Source organism: Drosophila obscura, unplaced genomic scaffold (assembly GCF_018151105.1).
Source record: "Drosophila obscura isolate BZ-5 IFL unplaced genomic scaffold, ASM1815110v1 contig_109, whole genome shotgun sequence".
NCBI classification, from domain to species: domain Eukaryota; kingdom Metazoa; phylum Arthropoda; class Insecta; order Diptera; family Drosophilidae; genus Drosophila; species Drosophila obscura.
In genome coordinates this window covers 606,442-624,593 of record NW_024542690.1, presented here as the reverse complement: position 1 = coordinate 624,593, position 18,152 = coordinate 606,442, and the positions used below count along the sequence as shown (strand labels likewise).

At 38.1% G+C, this 18,152-nt stretch overlaps 1 protein-coding gene across 10 annotated transcripts in view; it reads left to right on the top strand.

Annotated features, from left to right (window-relative positions):
• LOC111073210 (piezo-type mechanosensitive ion channel component) overlaps positions 1-18,152 on the top strand; it is a 164,414-nt gene that overhangs the window by 49,134 nt on the left and 97,128 nt on the right. The window contains exon 8 of one of the 10 annotated variants that reach the window (XM_022365419.2): positions 13,141-13,158. The exons of the other annotated variants lie outside the window; for them this stretch is intronic. Coding sequence (XP_022221111.2) covers positions 13,141-13,143 — 3 coding nt within the window. The 3' untranslated portion in view covers positions 13,144-13,158. Of the gene's footprint in view, positions 1-13,140; positions 13,159-18,152 lie in introns of those variants that run through there. 10 annotated transcript variants of the gene reach the window in all.

Below are 18,152 nucleotides of genomic sequence, written 5' to 3'. Positions count from 1 at the left end.
ACACGAAGCAAACATTGCAATAAGAGAACAAACGAGAAGGAACGTGTGAGTCGTTTCTGGGGACACGACTCTATTTATACCCGTACTCAGTCAGTATATACATTTTTGAGCTTATGATTTTTTAGAATTTTAGAAAAAAAAAAAAATTTTACATTTTACATTTTTTTGCTACATCTGATATCTACATCTACATATACAATGTCTATTCTACATCTAACATGTAGATTGTACATGTTTCATTCATATTCTACATCTCCTCCGCTAGGGGTTGCTCGCGCACTGAACGCGGCAGAGTGTGCGAGCGAGAAGGAAAATGAGTTGCGTTGTTGTGGGCAGGAAGGGGCAGGGGAAGCAACAGAAAATTAATTTCTTCATTCTGACTATAATTATAATCCGATCTGATTCAGATTCGGCAGTCTGGTAGATATGGTCATTCTCTACGATACTGCGTTTTTTAGTTTTTAGTTTTATCGTATCTTTAAAAATGTGCCTGCCACAGATTTTCGTCCTTTGTGTGGGCGCGGGGCGAAATTTTGAAATACACTTGTAGCAGTGTGATATCACATGAGTCTGGAAACTAAATTTGGTTGCCCTAGCTCTTATAGTCTCTGAGATCTAGGCGCTCAACAAGACGGACAGACAGACAGACGGACAGACGGACAGACAGACATGGCTGTATCGACTAAGCTATTGATGCTGATCAAGAATATATATACTTTATGGGGTCGGAAACGTTTCCTTCTCTGCGTTACACACATCCACTTTTACCACAAATTTAATATACCCCTTAACTCTTTTTTGAGTACGGGTATAACAACAAAGAACAAACGAGATGGAACGTGTGAGTCGTTTCTGGGGACACGACTCTACTTATACCCGTACTCAGTCAGTATATACATTTTTGAGCATGATTTTTTAGAATTTTAGAATTAAAAAAAAAATTTTACATTTTACATTTTTTTGCTACATTTGTTATCTACATCTCATCTACAATGTCTATTTTACATCAAACATGTAGTTTGTACAAGTACCATTCATATTCTACATCTCCTCCGCTAGGGGTTGCTCGCGCACTGAACGCGGCAGAGTGTGCGAGCGAGAAGGAAAATGAGTTGCGTTGTTGTGGGCAGAAGGGGGCAGGGGAAGCAACAGAAAATTAATTTCTTCATTCTGGCTATAATTATGATCCGATCTGATTCAGATTCGGCAGTCTGGTAGATATGGTCATTCTCTACGATACTGCGTTTTTTAGTTTTTAGTTTTATCGTATCTTTAAAAATGTGCCTGCCACAGATTTTCGTCCTTTGTGTGGGCGCGGGGCGAAATTTTGAAATACACTTGTAGCAGTGTGATATCACATGAGTCTGGAAACCAAATTTGGTTTCTCTAGCTCTTATAGTCTCTGAGATCCAGGCGCTCATCAAGACGGACAGACGGACGGACAGACGGACATGGCTATATAGACTCGGCTATTGATGCTGATCAAGAATATATATACTTTATGGGGTCGGAAACGTTTCCTTCTCTGCGTTGCACACATCAACTTTTACCACAAATCTAATATACCCCTTAACTCATTTTGAGTACGGGTATAAAAAAACAAATTATATGGATATTAATTTTCATAAATATAAAACGAATATTGTTTTCAAACCAGTTTGTCTTCTCGGTGTCCGGCACGGGAGGCGTCGCCATCTGCTGCTGCTGATAGTCAGACACATTACCTTGCTAATAAAATGTTGGGGAGCCCAGGATATGCCTGGGGAAGAACGGCCCCAGCCGAAGAAGTGCATTTTATTAACTTTAAACAAAACCAAGCAGCGGTCTGAGCAGTGTAACCGTACGGAATGCAGTGCACACCTCTGGTCACACACTGGCCGCTCGAAGAATATATGACATTTGTTTGCTGGCTAACAGTTTTTGGATCTGAGTACTAGGATTTAGTATATCCATGCCTATCAGCCCGTCAAAGTTCGAATGAAAATCGAACAAGAACATATCGAATATTTCTCTTCCACTTAATTCCTTAATTTGTATGTTCCTAACATAAGTTCAATACATAACATGCGAACCTATTGGTGTCTTGACTACGAATGCCTTTTGTAGCTTTTCCCATCGTTCCTGTTCTATTACTGTGGGTTTTAAATATGAGTTTGTAGCCTTAAGGGGTGCCGTTCGATGATATGACATAAATATACGGCAGTACTGAGGCGTGGCTGTCCTTCCTTATAACCCCAGTCTGTATTCGGAGGCATTTTGCCGAAAATTTTCCTCTTCATGAATATTATGCAGTTGCTGTCCTCTTTCACCTGATTCAAATATACTCAATTGCCCCCTATGTGATTTTGCCGTATTCCAGCGACCTGACTTCGACCCAGGTGGAGTATATTCAGCTACATCCTGCTTCGGTTTTGCTATTATACCCAGTGCTGTCACCTTCCGACTGATTGTCAAATCTACGGCTTCTTTCATTACACTACTCGACAAAATCGAACTTTTTTTTTCCTCAAGGATCCAAACCGACTTTTTCTGATAGATATGGGGATTTAAAATTTTTTAAAGAATTATGGTTTTTTTTCTATGGCAGAACTTTTTTTTGAAGAATTTTTGAAGTCTGGTATTTTTTTTTTAGCTTTTTTCAGAGGTAGCGATAGTTTTTTTCACATAACTTTAGTATCTTACGTCTGGAAGTTAAGCCCAAACACTTTGTGATTACAGCTTACCGTCTGGGAAATATAAAGCATTGAAATGCAAAAATGATGATTTTTGTGCGGTATTTTTTACGAAATTTTGACTTTGAAAACTCAGGAAAAGTCGAAAAAAAATTATATCTTGTGTCCTCTATTTTTTTGTGTATAGGTGCGTTAATTTGGCGTCGTTTAAGGTATCGCTCATTAAAATCTATGGAGAGACTTTGGAGCTAAAATTCGTTAACCAAACCTAAAATATGGAAAAAATGCACAAAAAATACCTTTTTGAAGGCGGCGGGCCCAACTGCCAATTGGGAACAAAGCAAACGAAAAAGGGTTGTACATTTGGTACCTGTTCGCGTTCCTTTGGTATGAAATGTTGTTGACAGTTACTTTTTTCGTTATCAGAGGTAGGATACCTATTCAGGTCAAATATTTCCTTTATATTCTCACAAGTACAGGTCCACAAAAATTGGATCTTTCTTTCGTTGTGCCCAATCTGAGGTATGGGTACCTGTTCAGGTCAAATGTTGACCTTTATTTTTACACAAATTAGACGTTTGTCGCTTCTACCTATTCATATTTCAATGAAACCAAAGTAGAAATACCTGAGATATAGAATTTCATTCCCTAACCCATACAACAATCAGTAATTTTTAGACTTTTTAGTCAATTCTAAGGATATACAAACTTTTTATTTTTTTACTGCTTGTTACTGTTCATAAAATAACTTAAGTTTTCTGGCTGTCTTCCTTTGTCACTCCAATCAGATTCCCTTATGAGAGTCCACACATAGTCGCCCATCATGTTTTCATTCCAAACACTTTGATAACGTTGTTCCATAGCCTTTAATTGTTGGTGAAATCTCTCTCCGTGTTCATCACTAACGTCCCCTAGGTTTGTCGGAAAAAAGTCCAAGTGGGAGTGTAGGAAATGGATTTTTAGTGACATGTTGGCTCCAATTTTTTCATAATTCTCAATTAGGTCTTGATCGATATTAACGTAATCATCACTCTTGCTGTTGCCAAGAAAATTTGCTACTACCATTCGTAATGAGTTCCAAGCTGCTTTTTCATTCGTAGATAAAATATTTTCAAATCCATCATCTTTTAGTAGTTTTCGAATTTGGGGGCCATCAAATACTCCTTCTTTCACTTTTGCCAGCGACAGACGTGGAAAAACAGTTTTTAGGTAACTCGTCGATTCACCTTCCTTATCCAGTGCTTTAACAAAATTTTTCGATAGTCCCAGCTTAATGTGTAATGGTGGTAAAATAACGTCTTCAAACTTCACGAGAGCTGCATTCTTTACATTGTAATTTTCCAAAGTATGTTCCTCCCGTTTTGGCCAGAGTTTTGTTGAATAATGCTGTTCTCTAGCTCTACTATCCCATAGGCACAGGAAGCAGCAGTGTTTTGTGTAACCACCTTGCAATCCCGTTAACATGGCTACAACCTTCAAGTCACACGCGACCTTCCACTGGTGTTCTTTATATTTTATGTTTACAAACATCTTAGCCATTGTTTGATATGTTTCCTTCATATTAACAGCATGGGCGATAAGAACAGACGGCTTTTGGTTTCCATTATGTAGCAAAACAGCCTTTAAACTTTCCTTACTGCTGTCAACAAATAACCTCCAATCTTTTGGGTCGTACGCTTCACCAAGTTGCTTGAAGAGTCCGAAAATGTCGTGGCAAGCGCACATGTCATCCTTCGTCATATAAAATTGTGCGTGAACCAAATGACGCGTCCGGAAATGAGTTATTTTGACACCTTCCTTCAATAAACGTGCATCCTTTAAAAAAGATCCAAGCAGCTCGGATTTATTTTTAGGAAGATCCAGGATCCTCACCAAATCGTTCAATTGTTCCTGTGAAATAGGATTGCAAAATTTCCATTCTCCTGAATAGTTATTGCTTGAATCCGTTGTTCCATTCGACGAGGAAGATACCTCTCCTTTTTGGCGTTTTAGGGGCGGTATTTCCTCGGAAGGAGCAGGAAGGGTAAAGCCGAAGCCAGATTGTTTCGGGTAAACTATTTTCAAGTGTTTCCCAATTCCAGTTTTCTTTACTGAACAAAAGAAACATTCGGCGCCGTGAATATCTGTTTTTTTCCACATCATTGGACTACCAAAGTTAAATTGTTTTCTAAAAAAAATTGTACGAAAAAAATAATGTTTAGAATTTTGGGAAAAGTTAATAGTTTTGTGGATTAGAGTTACTTACTTTTCGTCGTAATCATATGCTGTTAAATTCAATCTACACATTTGACATATACAGCTTGGTGCCCACTCTTCAACAAAACTTTCGGGTTTGATTTTAAAGTTTTCTTCATACTGTTTTTGGAGAGTTTCGGTAAAAGCGATTTCTATTTCGTTGATCATCATGTACTTACCACATATGTAGCAAAATGAGTCTGCTTGGAAAGCACATGCAAATGATCGGCCAGAGGTATCCATGACAATTGATTTTAATTAATTGCAAGATGTTTTGGTAAACACACGATCGTATTCTGAGGGAAGTCAAAACTACACTAAGGCACAGACATTATAGGCACAGAGTTATATATCCATGACTATGAATAGGTAGACGCGACGAGATCCAATTTTTGTGGACCTGCACTTGTGAGAATATAAAGGAAATATTTGACCTGAATAGGTATCCTACCTCTGATAACGAAAAAAGTAACTGTCAACAACTTTTCATACCAAAGGAACGCGAACAGGTACCAAATGTACAACCCTTTTTCGTTTGCTTTGTTCCCAATTGGCAGTTGGGCCCGCCGCCTTCAAAAAGGTATTTTTTGTGCATTTTTTCCATATTTTAGGTTTGGTTAACGAATTTTAGCTCCAAAGTCTCTCCATAGATTTTAATGAGCGATACCTTAAACGACGCCAAATTAACGCACCTATACACAAAAAAATAGAGGACACAAGATATAATTTTTTTTCGACTTTTCCTGAGTTTTCAAAGTCAAAATTTCGTAAAAAATACCGCACAAAAATCATCATTTTTGCATTTCAATGCTTTATATTTCCCAGACGGTAAGCTGTAATCACAAAGTGTTTGGGCTTAACTTCTAGCTGTTTTAATTATCTTTTCAAACTAGCAAAGTTCTTTACAACCAGACGTAAGATACTAAAGTTATGTGAAAAAAACTATCGCTACCTCTGAAAAAAGCTAAAAAAAATACCAGATTTAAAAATGACCACCTGATCCTGATTCGGCATGGCTTTCCATTTACCGCGCTTTGATGTACTTTGTTCCTGCAGCTCTAGTTCTTCGGCTATGTTTAGAAGGCTACACGCTTTCTCTGCTATTGATCTTGTTAATGGATTTAGAGATCTTTCTACTCTACCCAATGCTGAAATCTAGAATACTCACTTGCGACTTTCCTGTTTGTTACTTCTTGGCTTCTTATTCGTGCAATATCTAATACTAATGTATGTGTATGATCTTATGTTACTTATGTGTATTTCTTATATATCTATACTTATTTGTGTTTGTGGCTGTGTTTCTGTATGTGTTCTCTATGCTTTAAGCGAGGTGTGCGTTCACGATCTGCAAAAAGATATATATGTCAAATGTTCTCTCTCTTTATTTTTCTATACTTTTTTTTCTCTTTCTCTATAAGAGCTAGGGCAACCAAATTTGGTTTCCAGACTCATGTGATATCACACTGCTACAAGTGTATTTCAAAATTTCGCCCCGCCCCCTTCCGACCCCACAAAGATCGAAAATCTGTGGCATGCACAATTTTAAAGATACGATAAAACTAAAAACACAGTATCGTAGAGAATGCCCATATCTACCAGATTGCGGAGTCTGAATTCTGTTCGTTCCCCCTCCTTCTCCAGCGCTGCTGACGCTACTGATTCTCTTTCTCGCTCGCACACTCTGCCTCGTTCAGTGCACGAGCAACCCCTAGCGGAGGAGATGTAGAATATAAATGGTACATCTATAATCTACATATTAGATGTAAAATATACATTGTAGATGTAGATGTAGATTACAGATGTAGCAAAAAAATTTAAAATGTAAAATATTTTTTTTAATTCTAAAATTCTAAAAAATTATGTTCAAAAGTTTATATACTGACTGAGAACGGGTATAAGTAGAGTCGTTTCCCTAGAAGCGACTCACACGTTCCATCTGGTTTTTTTTTTCTTTGGTGCTGGCCACTGCTTAGACATGTTTGAAACACTTAAACGACGAACCACCCGTTCAGCTCAGGTTTCTCGGCTACGAGTTCTATCTGCCGCTACTGCGACAATTAGATTTCCTGACACATCTAATATTTTTATCTCCTTCACTTCCAACTCCCACAACTCTAATTTTTTCTTTCTTTGTTTTAAACTTATCACTGCTGCTCACTAATCATTTTTATTATAATGAATACGATCTTCGTACTTTCACACACCTCACTTCCACCCGTTTATCTTACTCCCTGTTTAACAACAATTAAAATAATGATATTCCAAATCTTGAGGTGATTAGGTTAAGGTACAAATAAACGATAACACGTCTTGTCGCTTTCAGTTTTGTCTTTCGACTAATTTTATTGTAATTATAAGCTTTTTTATGCACTCTTATATCTAGCTGGGTTTATATGTATGTATATGTATATATGCTAACATCTGCTGTCACGTTATGCTGAGTTTGTGTCTGCCCCGCATCCGGCTAAATGCTGATGTTGCATTTCGGTTCGGAGCGCTGAACTTGTCTTATTCTTCTGTCGGTTGCGGGGTAGCCCGAGGAGGTTTGGCCGGCGGGTAGCCGGGTACCGGTACGGTATCTCCCGCACATCCATCCTCGCTATCATTTCTTAATATGTCGGAAAATAATGATGAGGCAATTGCCGAACTTTTTGCCCAATTTTTCCAAAAAAAATTTTTTCATAAAAGCTACTCTGGTCAGCCGTATCCATACAGTTTACCAAGGTCGAATGGCATTTTCACCCCCTTGTTAAATTAAAGCTCACTGCTTCATGATCTTCGAATAGTTAAGCCGGTGTTTTCAACAGGTCCTAATGGAGTTCCCGGCTATGTAATCAGGTACTGTGCCGACGCTCTGTTTGGACCCCTGCTTAAACTATTCACCCTATCCATTAATTCTTCATGCTTCCCTCCTATCTGGAAGAAATCTTTTATTATTACGCTCCACAAGAAAGCTAGCAAGTCTGATGAAAATAATTGTAGAGGTATATCCAAGCTATCCGATATTCCTAAAATGTTAGAAAAAATGTTAATTCCGCATTTGCAAAATCTCTGCAAATCACTTATATCTCCATCTCAGCACCCAGGGTCTGCCTGGGTTCCTCGTATAACAGGCCTCGTCTTGGTGTCGCATGGGTAACATTATGGTGCAGTCATTGCATATCAACGTCGACATAACTCTTCGAGTGCGGGTATAAAAAAAGTGAGGCTTATCGGTCTGTAGTCCTTGAGGCTCAGGCTGCCCTTTCCTATCTTTGGGGAAAGAAAATTCACGATGTACTGGTTCTTTATTGGACAGCGAAATATGTAGGTGAGTATGTTCTTGCCGTGGCCGCATTAGTAGTAAGCCCATTAGTGTAAGTTATGTTCGCGGGTGTTAGGTGTTTCTTTTTAGCATATTTTATTTCAGTGCATCTAGAAAAATTATCTTCCAATAGTGCTATACTTCGCTACCTTTGGTCCACCTTCCGTCATCTTTGATAGCAGTTTCCAGAGTCTAGCTGTTTCGTGGACACTCTCGACACCGGAGCAGAAGCTCCACCACGAGCTTGTTTGTGCCGTTTATTTTTCCGTTCTGTAGCCGCTGAGTTTGGCTTTGTATTCCTCGTTAATAATATTTTCTTTAACTTGCTTGTTTTATACTTCAACCGTCAACGACTTCAGACGTATTTTTGTATCGCTCCGCCATGAAAATTAATAAATCGCAATTAATCGCAAATCGCTCGAGGCATGCATGGGTACTAGTGCTCGTGCTGCCCATGAAAATCGTCCGATCGTGTAATAAAGAATAATAGAAATAATAGAAAAAACAAATGTCAACGTATATGAGCACCAGCTCGGTAAGGAGCACAATAACTGTAACCAAAGTCAAAAGAGCCAAGCCCGGCAACAGCAAGACGAGCGTCGGCTCCAGGAAGCAAAAAACAACGCGTACTTCTCTATATGCTCGCCAAAGGTAGGAGTACCAACAACAACTGCATCACTGCAAGTGAACGAGGAAAGAGCACGCTCTCTCTCCCCTGCATTGCAGAAGGGTCATGGAGTGCTCAGTGCCCATTCTCCGACAAGTAGATGAAGATGAGAGATGAGATGAGATCGCCCAAACACCCAAGGCCGACAAATATTCGTCAGGAAAATTGTTCCGAACTTGTCAAAAAAAATATCTGATCAAATTGGCGCAAACACATTCTATGTCACGTCCATAAGAGAGGGTAACATAAATGAAACAAAAATACAAGTCAATGACAAAAAAAAACTATCGATCATTTGCGAAATACCTCGAAAATGAAAAAAATAATTACTACACCTACCAACTTAAAAGTAGCAAAGGATTACAAAAGGTTATCAAAGGAATCGAACCAACAGTCCCAATCAATGAGATAATAGCTGGACTTAATAATAAGGGCTTTGAAATCAAAATGCCTATGAACAAATAAATAAATAAATAGAAATAAAATTCCCCAGCCAATGTTCAAGGTAGAAATGACACCTGACAGTATGCATTTAAGTAAAAAGGGAGTTCACCCAATCTACAAGCTTCAATATCTACTGCACTGTAGGATCGCCGTTGAGGAACCACTCAAACGAAATGCACCAGGCCAATGCACAAATGGCCAGGAATATGGACACACGAAAACTTGCACACTACAGTCAGTCTGCGTTGTCTGTGGTGATGTTCATCTCACTGAGGCCTACCCCGAAAATAAAAAGGACCCCTTTTGCCAAAAAATGTAGCAACTGTAGGGGAAACCATACTGCCAACTATAGAGGTTGTCCTGTCGTTAAAGAATTGAAAAATCACCTAAACCAACAAATAACTGCACCTGAAAAACTTATACAGATTATAAGCCAACTTCAACCACTCCAGTCGCCAGTCTTCTTTTTGCCTAGGCGTTAAGTCTAACTAACAAAGGTTGCATTACGCCTCCAGTCCTTCAACGCAAAATGGCTTTCAACACAATCTACGTTCCTCGACACAACATTCAAATCAGACATCAAATCAAATCCCAGAAAGGCACATGGAGGTACTGGCGTTCTGATAAAGCATCGCAGCACCCATTATCCATTGCCATCATTTGCCATACCTTGTCAACAGGCAACATCAATTCATATGGAAATTCAGAGCGGCTACTTAAACCTAGCCGCAGTATACTGCCCACCGCGCTTATGCATTTCCGAAACAAAATTTGTAACATTCTTCGACCTACTAGGTGACCGATTTACAGCAGCTGGTGACTACAATGCCAAGCACACCCATTGGGGATCACGACTTACCAACCCGAAAGGGTTTGTCATGGACAGGCGTGGCTTGGAAACTGGCTGGGTAGTGCGTCGTCACAAAGACACCGCTGTTACAAGTAACGAGCAGTGGAGCGTCGCCAAAGGCTCGAGAGGATCAGTGAGAGACGAGGCGGAGCAGTGCGTTGTCGCAAAGGCTAAGTGGGATCAGGAGAAGTCGAGGCGAAGCAGTGCGTTGTCGCAAAGTCTCAATGGGTCAGGAGAAGGCGGGGCAGAGCAGTGCGTTGTCATAAAGACTCAAACCTATCAGGAAGAAAAGTGTGTTAGTAGTTAAATTGAATAAAATGACTCGAGGGACGTGTGATTTGGGTATAGACTTATGAATTTATTCAAGAAATATTCAATAATGGGGTCCCTGACTGCACCATGTGGTTGTTGCTTAAAACTTACGTGTGGCCAAAACTAAGGGAATGAACCCGGTTGATATGTAGATACACGGTGCTCGCGTCGCCATGGGCACGTTCTGCGTTCGCGGCGTGTTCGTGTGTGTGTTTGTTGCTGCAGATATTTGCGCGCGTTTTTAGAATGTGAGCGAGCGACTCTATTCTGGTTGATCGGACCGAGTTCTGTGTGGCGAGGTTATCTCGGCGCATTGTGAAGGTACGTGTGGGTAGCTTGGAGATTTGTTGCTGTCAGGTCGTTTCAAACTCTGCGTGCCTCGAGCCTGATTTTGTTTTCTTCTTATTGCTTTTCGATAGCCTCCCTTGTTTTTATATCGATAGTTCAATGTGCTGCCATCTCGTCCACCAACGGCAGTATTTTAAATTAACGATCTAACGCCTTCAGTTTACTTATTAACTTATAATGACTTATAATTACTTATTGACTAGAACTATAGATTCAGTTTGAACTTATTTATTATCCAGAATTTAGCAATCAGTGGCAGGTAGCGTTGTGGGTGGGAGAAATAAAAAAAAAAAAATAAATTGCGCCCCAGGGGTTTATTTCACTTTTTTGTGGGCCTTATGACACTATAACACCCGAAGCTGATAAAAATTAAATATTTTCATTATAAAAAGAAATTCGGGCTAAAACTCAATTAAATTCAATTAATCATTACCTATTGCAAAGAGAACTTTAAAGAATATGGCACTTATTCTATGTCTGAACTGTTTAATGTAGAAAAGTGGAGCAAACGGGGTTCACTACCGTGCAGCAAGAAAGCTGGGCTGAAGCCTGTCATGTCCGAGATAATGGAGTTGATGGCTAATGACATATCTGGTAGTAACTCGTCTCAGGTGCTTTGATGTTCGTCAACAAACTGAGCTATCATCGTTTTTACAGTCCAATTAGACCTTTCTGTGGGGTTTTCCTGAGGACAGTAGGGTGCGGTATGTTGGGGCTATACTCCGGCCGACTTGAGGAATGCTTTGAAGGATCGGCTGGTAAACTGGGTACCATTATCGCATACAAACACTTTCAGTACTCCAAAATGACTGAGAATTCGCACCTGAAAGGCTCGTTCAAGGTTTGATGCCGTGGCTTTCTTGAGAGGGACTAATTGGACCCACTTAGAAAAGTTATCGAAGAATACCAGTAGTGTGATGTTACCTTGTTTGGATCGCGGTAGTGGTCCCACTCACATATGCGATGACCCTCTTCCATTCAATCTCCTGCATAAGGACAGCTCCAATTTCGAGATTGCTTGCATCGACTCACATATGCGATGACCCTCTTCCATTCGATCTCCGGCATAAGGACAGCTCCAATTCCGAGATCGCTTGCATCGGGTTGAAAGGAAAACTTAGCATTGAAGTCCAGGCAAGCGAGTACTGAAGCGGAGGTTAGTAATTCTTTTAGTTGGTCAAAGGAGTCCTGTTGTTCCTGTGTCCATGTCCAACAGTGGATAAATTTTGCAAAAACCGGCGATACCACGACGCCATCCCTATACATTGCAGTAGTTTTTTGAGGATGTTGGGTGGTCGCATATCCTTAACCGCTGCTATTTTGTCTGGGTCGGTATGAATACCTTCTTCGCTAACCATATGCCCTAGGTACTTTATCCGGCGTTGGAAAAACGTACATTTGTCCACATTGATACGGAGATTAGCCTTGCGTAGGCGCGAGAAGACTTTCCTGACGTTGTGTAGGTGTTCCGTGTAATCCTTCCCGACGATGACAATATCTTCCAGGTAGGCTAACGCGAATGGCTCCAGATCCGCTCCGATAACTGTGTCGAGAGTCCGTTGGAACGTTGCTGGGGCGAAGTGCAATCCAAAGGGCATTACCTTCTATTGATAAAGACGGTGGCTTCCCGGATATCGGTGGCCATTGGTACTTTCCAATATCCGTTTTTTCAGGTCTAATGTAGTTTTGAAGTGAGCATTCTGAAGTCGCTCGAGGATGTAGTTTGGCAACGGGTATGTATCCGGAATAGAGCGTTATTTATGTAATTAGATGGTTTTCCAAAAGAACAGCAGCAATTGGTTAATTGGTTTTCTTTTTAATTTTCAATTTTTGACTTTTTTTTGTACAGGCTTTTTTATCTCTGCTGCGTTCTGCTGTCGACAATCGAATGAATGTCAGAAGTTGAACACCTGGGCTTCTTGCTTTCTCTTCTTCTCTCTCTCTTCTCCTCCGTTCCTCCTTATGTCATCGGGGTCTCCGTTTTGGCTGTCTATTGCTTAGGCAACTCTAGCCACCCACTTTACAGTGGGGTCTTCTTATAGTGTCCTCGTTGGACATTAGCTTAGTTGGAGACATCTCGGGAAGAGTGTACCTTGTAACTCTTACCCCCCTCCCCCACCCTGATGTGAAAAGACGGCCACTTTCTTTTAAGTTCAATATGATGGTGTTTCTTCTGAAGATTATGACCTGAAAATCTACCAATGTGATAGTGTCGAGACCAATATGAATATATAAATAGATAAACATATATTTTTTATTAATAATATTTATTTGGTTATTTTATATAATAAGTGTATGTGTATTTCAGTAAATGTAAGAATTCATTAATGTTCAGGGAACTTGATATAATGTGGGTAAGTAAGTGTATGTTTACATCGATCTTCTGTGTAATAATCCTGTATATGTATTGTATGTTCATATGAATAATTTAATGCGGCATCTGACAAGGTCTTGCTAGAAAATAACACCGGTCAATCTGATAATGCGCCACCCTGCGACAATACGGCATCAATGGTTATATTACTAGCATCCGTAGTCAATATAAATGGTTAAGTGAAGTCAGCAAGAAAGCTGGGCTGAAGCTTGTCGTGTCCGAGATACTGGAGTTAATGGCTTATGACATATCTGGTAGTAACTCGTCCCAGGTGCTTTGATGTTCGTCAACAAACTGAGCTATCATCGTTTTTACAGTCCTCATCTGGGTAACGCAAGATTGGGTCATTGCATAACATTTTTACATTTTTTTAAAGCTCTTTCATATTCCTCGTCAATTATTACTACTGATTTTCCGTTTAATTTTTGGGTCAGTGGTTTTGTTATCTTTACAAAGTCCTGGATATATTTTATATAATAGCCAAGTACGCCAAGAAAGGACTTTATTTTCTTTCTAGTTTTAGGGATCGGAAATGGATGAAGAGAGGCCGAAGGAATAAATGGTTACGGACTGCTGACAGTCATTCTCCATCACGCTGTTTGCCTTTGCATCAAACTTTCATCTCCGGCATTTTGCTGTTGACTCCGAGCCAACAATGTCAGTGCACGATGCCAATATTTGGCTAAAATTGCTTGGCTATTTTACTCGACTAATGGGAGAAAATGAACTATGCCAGCAAGGAGAAATTTTTAATAGATTTCCTATCACTCCAGACAAACACTTATCTCGTTCTCTTCCTTCGACAGAAGAAAATTAAATTCAGTTTTAAACGAGAAAGAACGTGTGAATCGTTTCTTTGGACCTACCAGACTGCGATTTTTGTTTTCTCGTATCTTCAAAATTGTGCTGCCACAGATTTTCTTCCTTTGTGGGGGCGGTAGGGGGAAACAAGAGTTGGTTTCTCTAGCTCTTATAGTCTCTGAGATCTAGGCGCTCGTCAAGGCGGACGAACGGACAGACGACATGGCTATATCGACTCGGCTATTGATGCTGATCAAGAATATATATACATAAATATATATTAGGCTGGGCCAAAATTTGTTTTTTGTTTTTTCAAGGGGACACCCCCAATTCTGTTCTTTGTTATTCAATAAAATACATTTTTTTCAAATTTTTAGTTTAATGTTTGGGGGTTGCTACCACGAAAAGAAAATACAATTTTTGGGGTAAGTATACATAAAAAAAAATTGAATTCGTCGGTTTTTTTAAAATAATATTGAAACTTAGGGGGGGGGGGGGGGGGGGGGAGGCGGGGTTTGTGGGGGGGTTGGGGGGGGGGGGGGGGGGGGGGGGGGGGGGGGGGGGGGGTGGGGGGGGTGTGGGTGTGTGTTTGTGTTTTTTGTTTTTTTTTTTTTTTTTTTTTTTTTTTTTTGGCGCCCCCACAAAAAAAAAAAAAAAAAAAAAAAAAAAAAAAAAAAAAAAAAAAAAAAAAAAAAAAAAGAAAAAAAAAAAAAAAAAAAAAAAAAAAAAAAAAAAAAAAAAAAAAAAAAAAATAAAAAAATTTGTTTTTTTAAATAAAAATTTTTTCCCCGGGGGGCGGAGAAGACGGGGGGGGGGGGGAGGGGGGGGGGTTTTTTAAAAGGGAGAAAAAAAAAAAAAAACAAAAAAAAGAAAAAAAAAAAAAAAAAAAAAAAAAAAAAAAAATTTTTTTTTTTTTTTTTTTTTTTGGTTGTTGTGTTTTTTTTTTTTATTTTTTTGTTTTTTTTTTTTTTTTTAAATCAAAAACCCAAACAAAAAAAAGGAAGCCTTTCTTTGGAAAAGGCTTTTTTTTTTTTTTGGTTTTTGTCGGGTTTTGAAGGAGAGGGGCCCCGTGTAAAAAGGTATGAAACTAGTTCATATTAATAATAAGGTATTTTTTTTTTAGTTTCTGTTAAAAAAATTAAGAATTGGTGAAAATCAAGAAGTTAAGCTGAGGTTGATAAATTTAGTTAACTAGTTCGCAAAAACTTGTGCAGGTTTTTTACTGCCAATAACTGAGTAATGACGATATGAATGGTATCAATATCAAATTTTTTGGCGAAAAAACTTTTTTTTCGAATTTCAAAGGGGACACCCCCTAGTTTTGTTACCTTGGATTTAATAGTAATTTACATGATTTTATTATTTTTTTTTATTTTTTAGAGGCTGCTGCCGAATTTTTTGCTGAATGAGATGAATAACTTTACTCGACAAAATTGAACTTTTTATTTAAGCCTAGTACTCAGATCGAAAAACTGTTTGCTAGCAAACAGATGTCATATATTTTTCGAGCGACCAGTGGTGTGACCAGAGGTGTGCACTGCATTCCGAACGGTTACACTGCTCAGACCGCTGCTTGGTTTTGTTTAAAGTTTACAAAATGCACTTCTTCGGCTGGGGCCGCTCTTCCCCAGGCATATCCTGGGCTCCCCAATATTTTATTGGCAAGGTAGTGTATCTGACTATCAGCAGTAGCAGATGGCGTGCCGACAACCGTGAAGACAAACTGTTTTGAAAGCAATATGTGTTTTATATTTATGAAAATTAATAATATTATTATATTATAATATCCATATAATTGTCCTTTATATAATGCTGCATTAATTAGATTCTATTTGTCTTCATTATTAAAATATTTCATTTGGTTTTTTGTTCTCTTATTGCAATGTTTGCTTCGTGTTTGCTGGCAAATGATATCAAATTGATATCTTTTTCGAGGTGGGTCGAAACATACCAAAAATCAAGCAAATACTTTTCCAGTATATTCCGACCTTTTTGTTTTTTGATCTGAGTACTGCCACTAACCATACAGTATATATATATCTATCAGAAAAAGTAATTTTGGTTCACAGCCTAAATAAAAAAATCAATTTTGTCGAGGAGTGTTATTCATCTCATTCAGCAAAAAAATTTTTTGGAATTTTCTTGATTAAAATTTTTTGTAAAATTCGTTAGGAACCTCTAAAAAATTAAAAAAAAAAAAAATTGAATCATGTAAATTACTATTAAATCCAATGTAACAAAACTAGGGGGTGTGCCGTTTGAATTTCGAAAAAAAGTTTTTTGGCCCAGCCTAATAATATTATATATAAATATAAATATATATATATATAATATATAAATATATGTATATATATATTAGGCTGGGCCAAAAAATTTGATATTGATACCATTCTTATCGTCATTAATCAGTTATTGGTAGTAAAAAACCTGCACAAGATTTTACGAACTTGTTAACTAAATTTTTCAATCTCAGCTAAACTTCTTGATTTTTACCAATCGTTAATTTTTTAACAGTAATTTAAAAAAAACGGGAAGGAACGTGTGAGTCGCTTCTGGGGACGCGACTCAACTTATACGCGTAGTCAGTCAGTATATACATTTTTGAGCATATGATTTTTTTAGAATTGGAGAATTCAAAAAAAATTTTTCATTTACATTTTTTTGCTACATCTGTTATCTACATCTACATCTGTACATTTTACATCTATCATGTAGATTACAGATGTACGATTTATATTCTACATCTCCTCCGCTAGGGGTTGCTCGCGAGCTGAAGGAGCGAGAAAGAGAATCAATAGCGTCAGCAGCGCTGGAGAAGGAAGAGGAACGAACAGAAAATTAATTTCTTCATTCTGGCTATATGGTCATTCTCTACGATAATGCGTTTTTAGTTTTATCGTATCTTTAAAATTGTGCCTGCCACAGATTTTCGTCCTTTAGTTGGCGGGGGGCGGGGCGAAATTTTGAAATACACTTGTAGCAGTGTGATATCACATGAGTCTGGAAACCAAATTTGGTCTCTAGCTCTTATAGTCTCTGAGATCTAGGCGCTCATCAAGACGGACAGACGGACGGACGGACGGACAGACGGACATGGCTATATCGACTCGGCTATTGATGCTGATCAAGAATATATATACTTTATGGGGTCGGAAACGTTTCCTTCTCTGCGTTGCACACATCCACTTTTACCACAAATCTAATATACCCCTTAACTCTTTTTTGAGTACGGGTATAAAAATTTAATTCTGCGGTTTTTTCAAATAATATTGAAACTTAGAAATAATAATAATATTGATAATAAGGTATTTTTATTTTTTTTTTTTAGTTACTGTTAAAAAATTAACGATTGGTGAAAATCAATAAGTTCAGCTAAGGTTGATATATTTAGCTAACTAGTTCGCAACAACTTGTGCAGGTTTTTTCTACCAATAACTGATTAATGACGATATGAATATTATCAATATATATGCAATAGATTTCACCAATTACACTGGTCAACACGATTTTTCCTCAAGGAACAAAACCAACTTTTTATTAAAGATTTGGGGCTTAGAAATGGTTTGATGATATTTTTTTTTTTCTATGGCATAACTTTTTTTGGAAAAATTTTTGAAAACTGGTATTTTTTTTAAGCTTTTTTCAGAGGAAACGCTTGTTTTTTTCACATAACTCTAGTATCTTACGTCTGGTTGTAAAGAACTTTGCTATTTTGAAAAGATAATTAACACAGCTAGAAGTTAAGCCTAAACACTTTGTGATTGCAGCTTACCGTCTGGGAAATATAAAGCATTGAAATGCAAAAATGATGATTTTTTTGCGGTATTTTTTACGAAATTTTGATTTTAAAAACTCAGGAAAAGTCGAAAAAAATTATATCCCAAGTCTCTATTTTTTGTGTATAGGTGCGTTAATTTGGCGTCGTTTAAGGTATCGCTCATTAAAATCTATGGAGAGACTTTGGAGCTAAAATTCGTTAACCAAACCTAAAAAATGGAAAAAATGAACAAAAAATACCTTTTGGAAGGTTGCGAGCCCAACTGCTCATTTTCATTTACATTTTTTTGCTACATCTGTTATCTACATCTAAATCTGTACATTTTACATCTATCATGTAGATTACAGATGCACGATTTATTATTCTA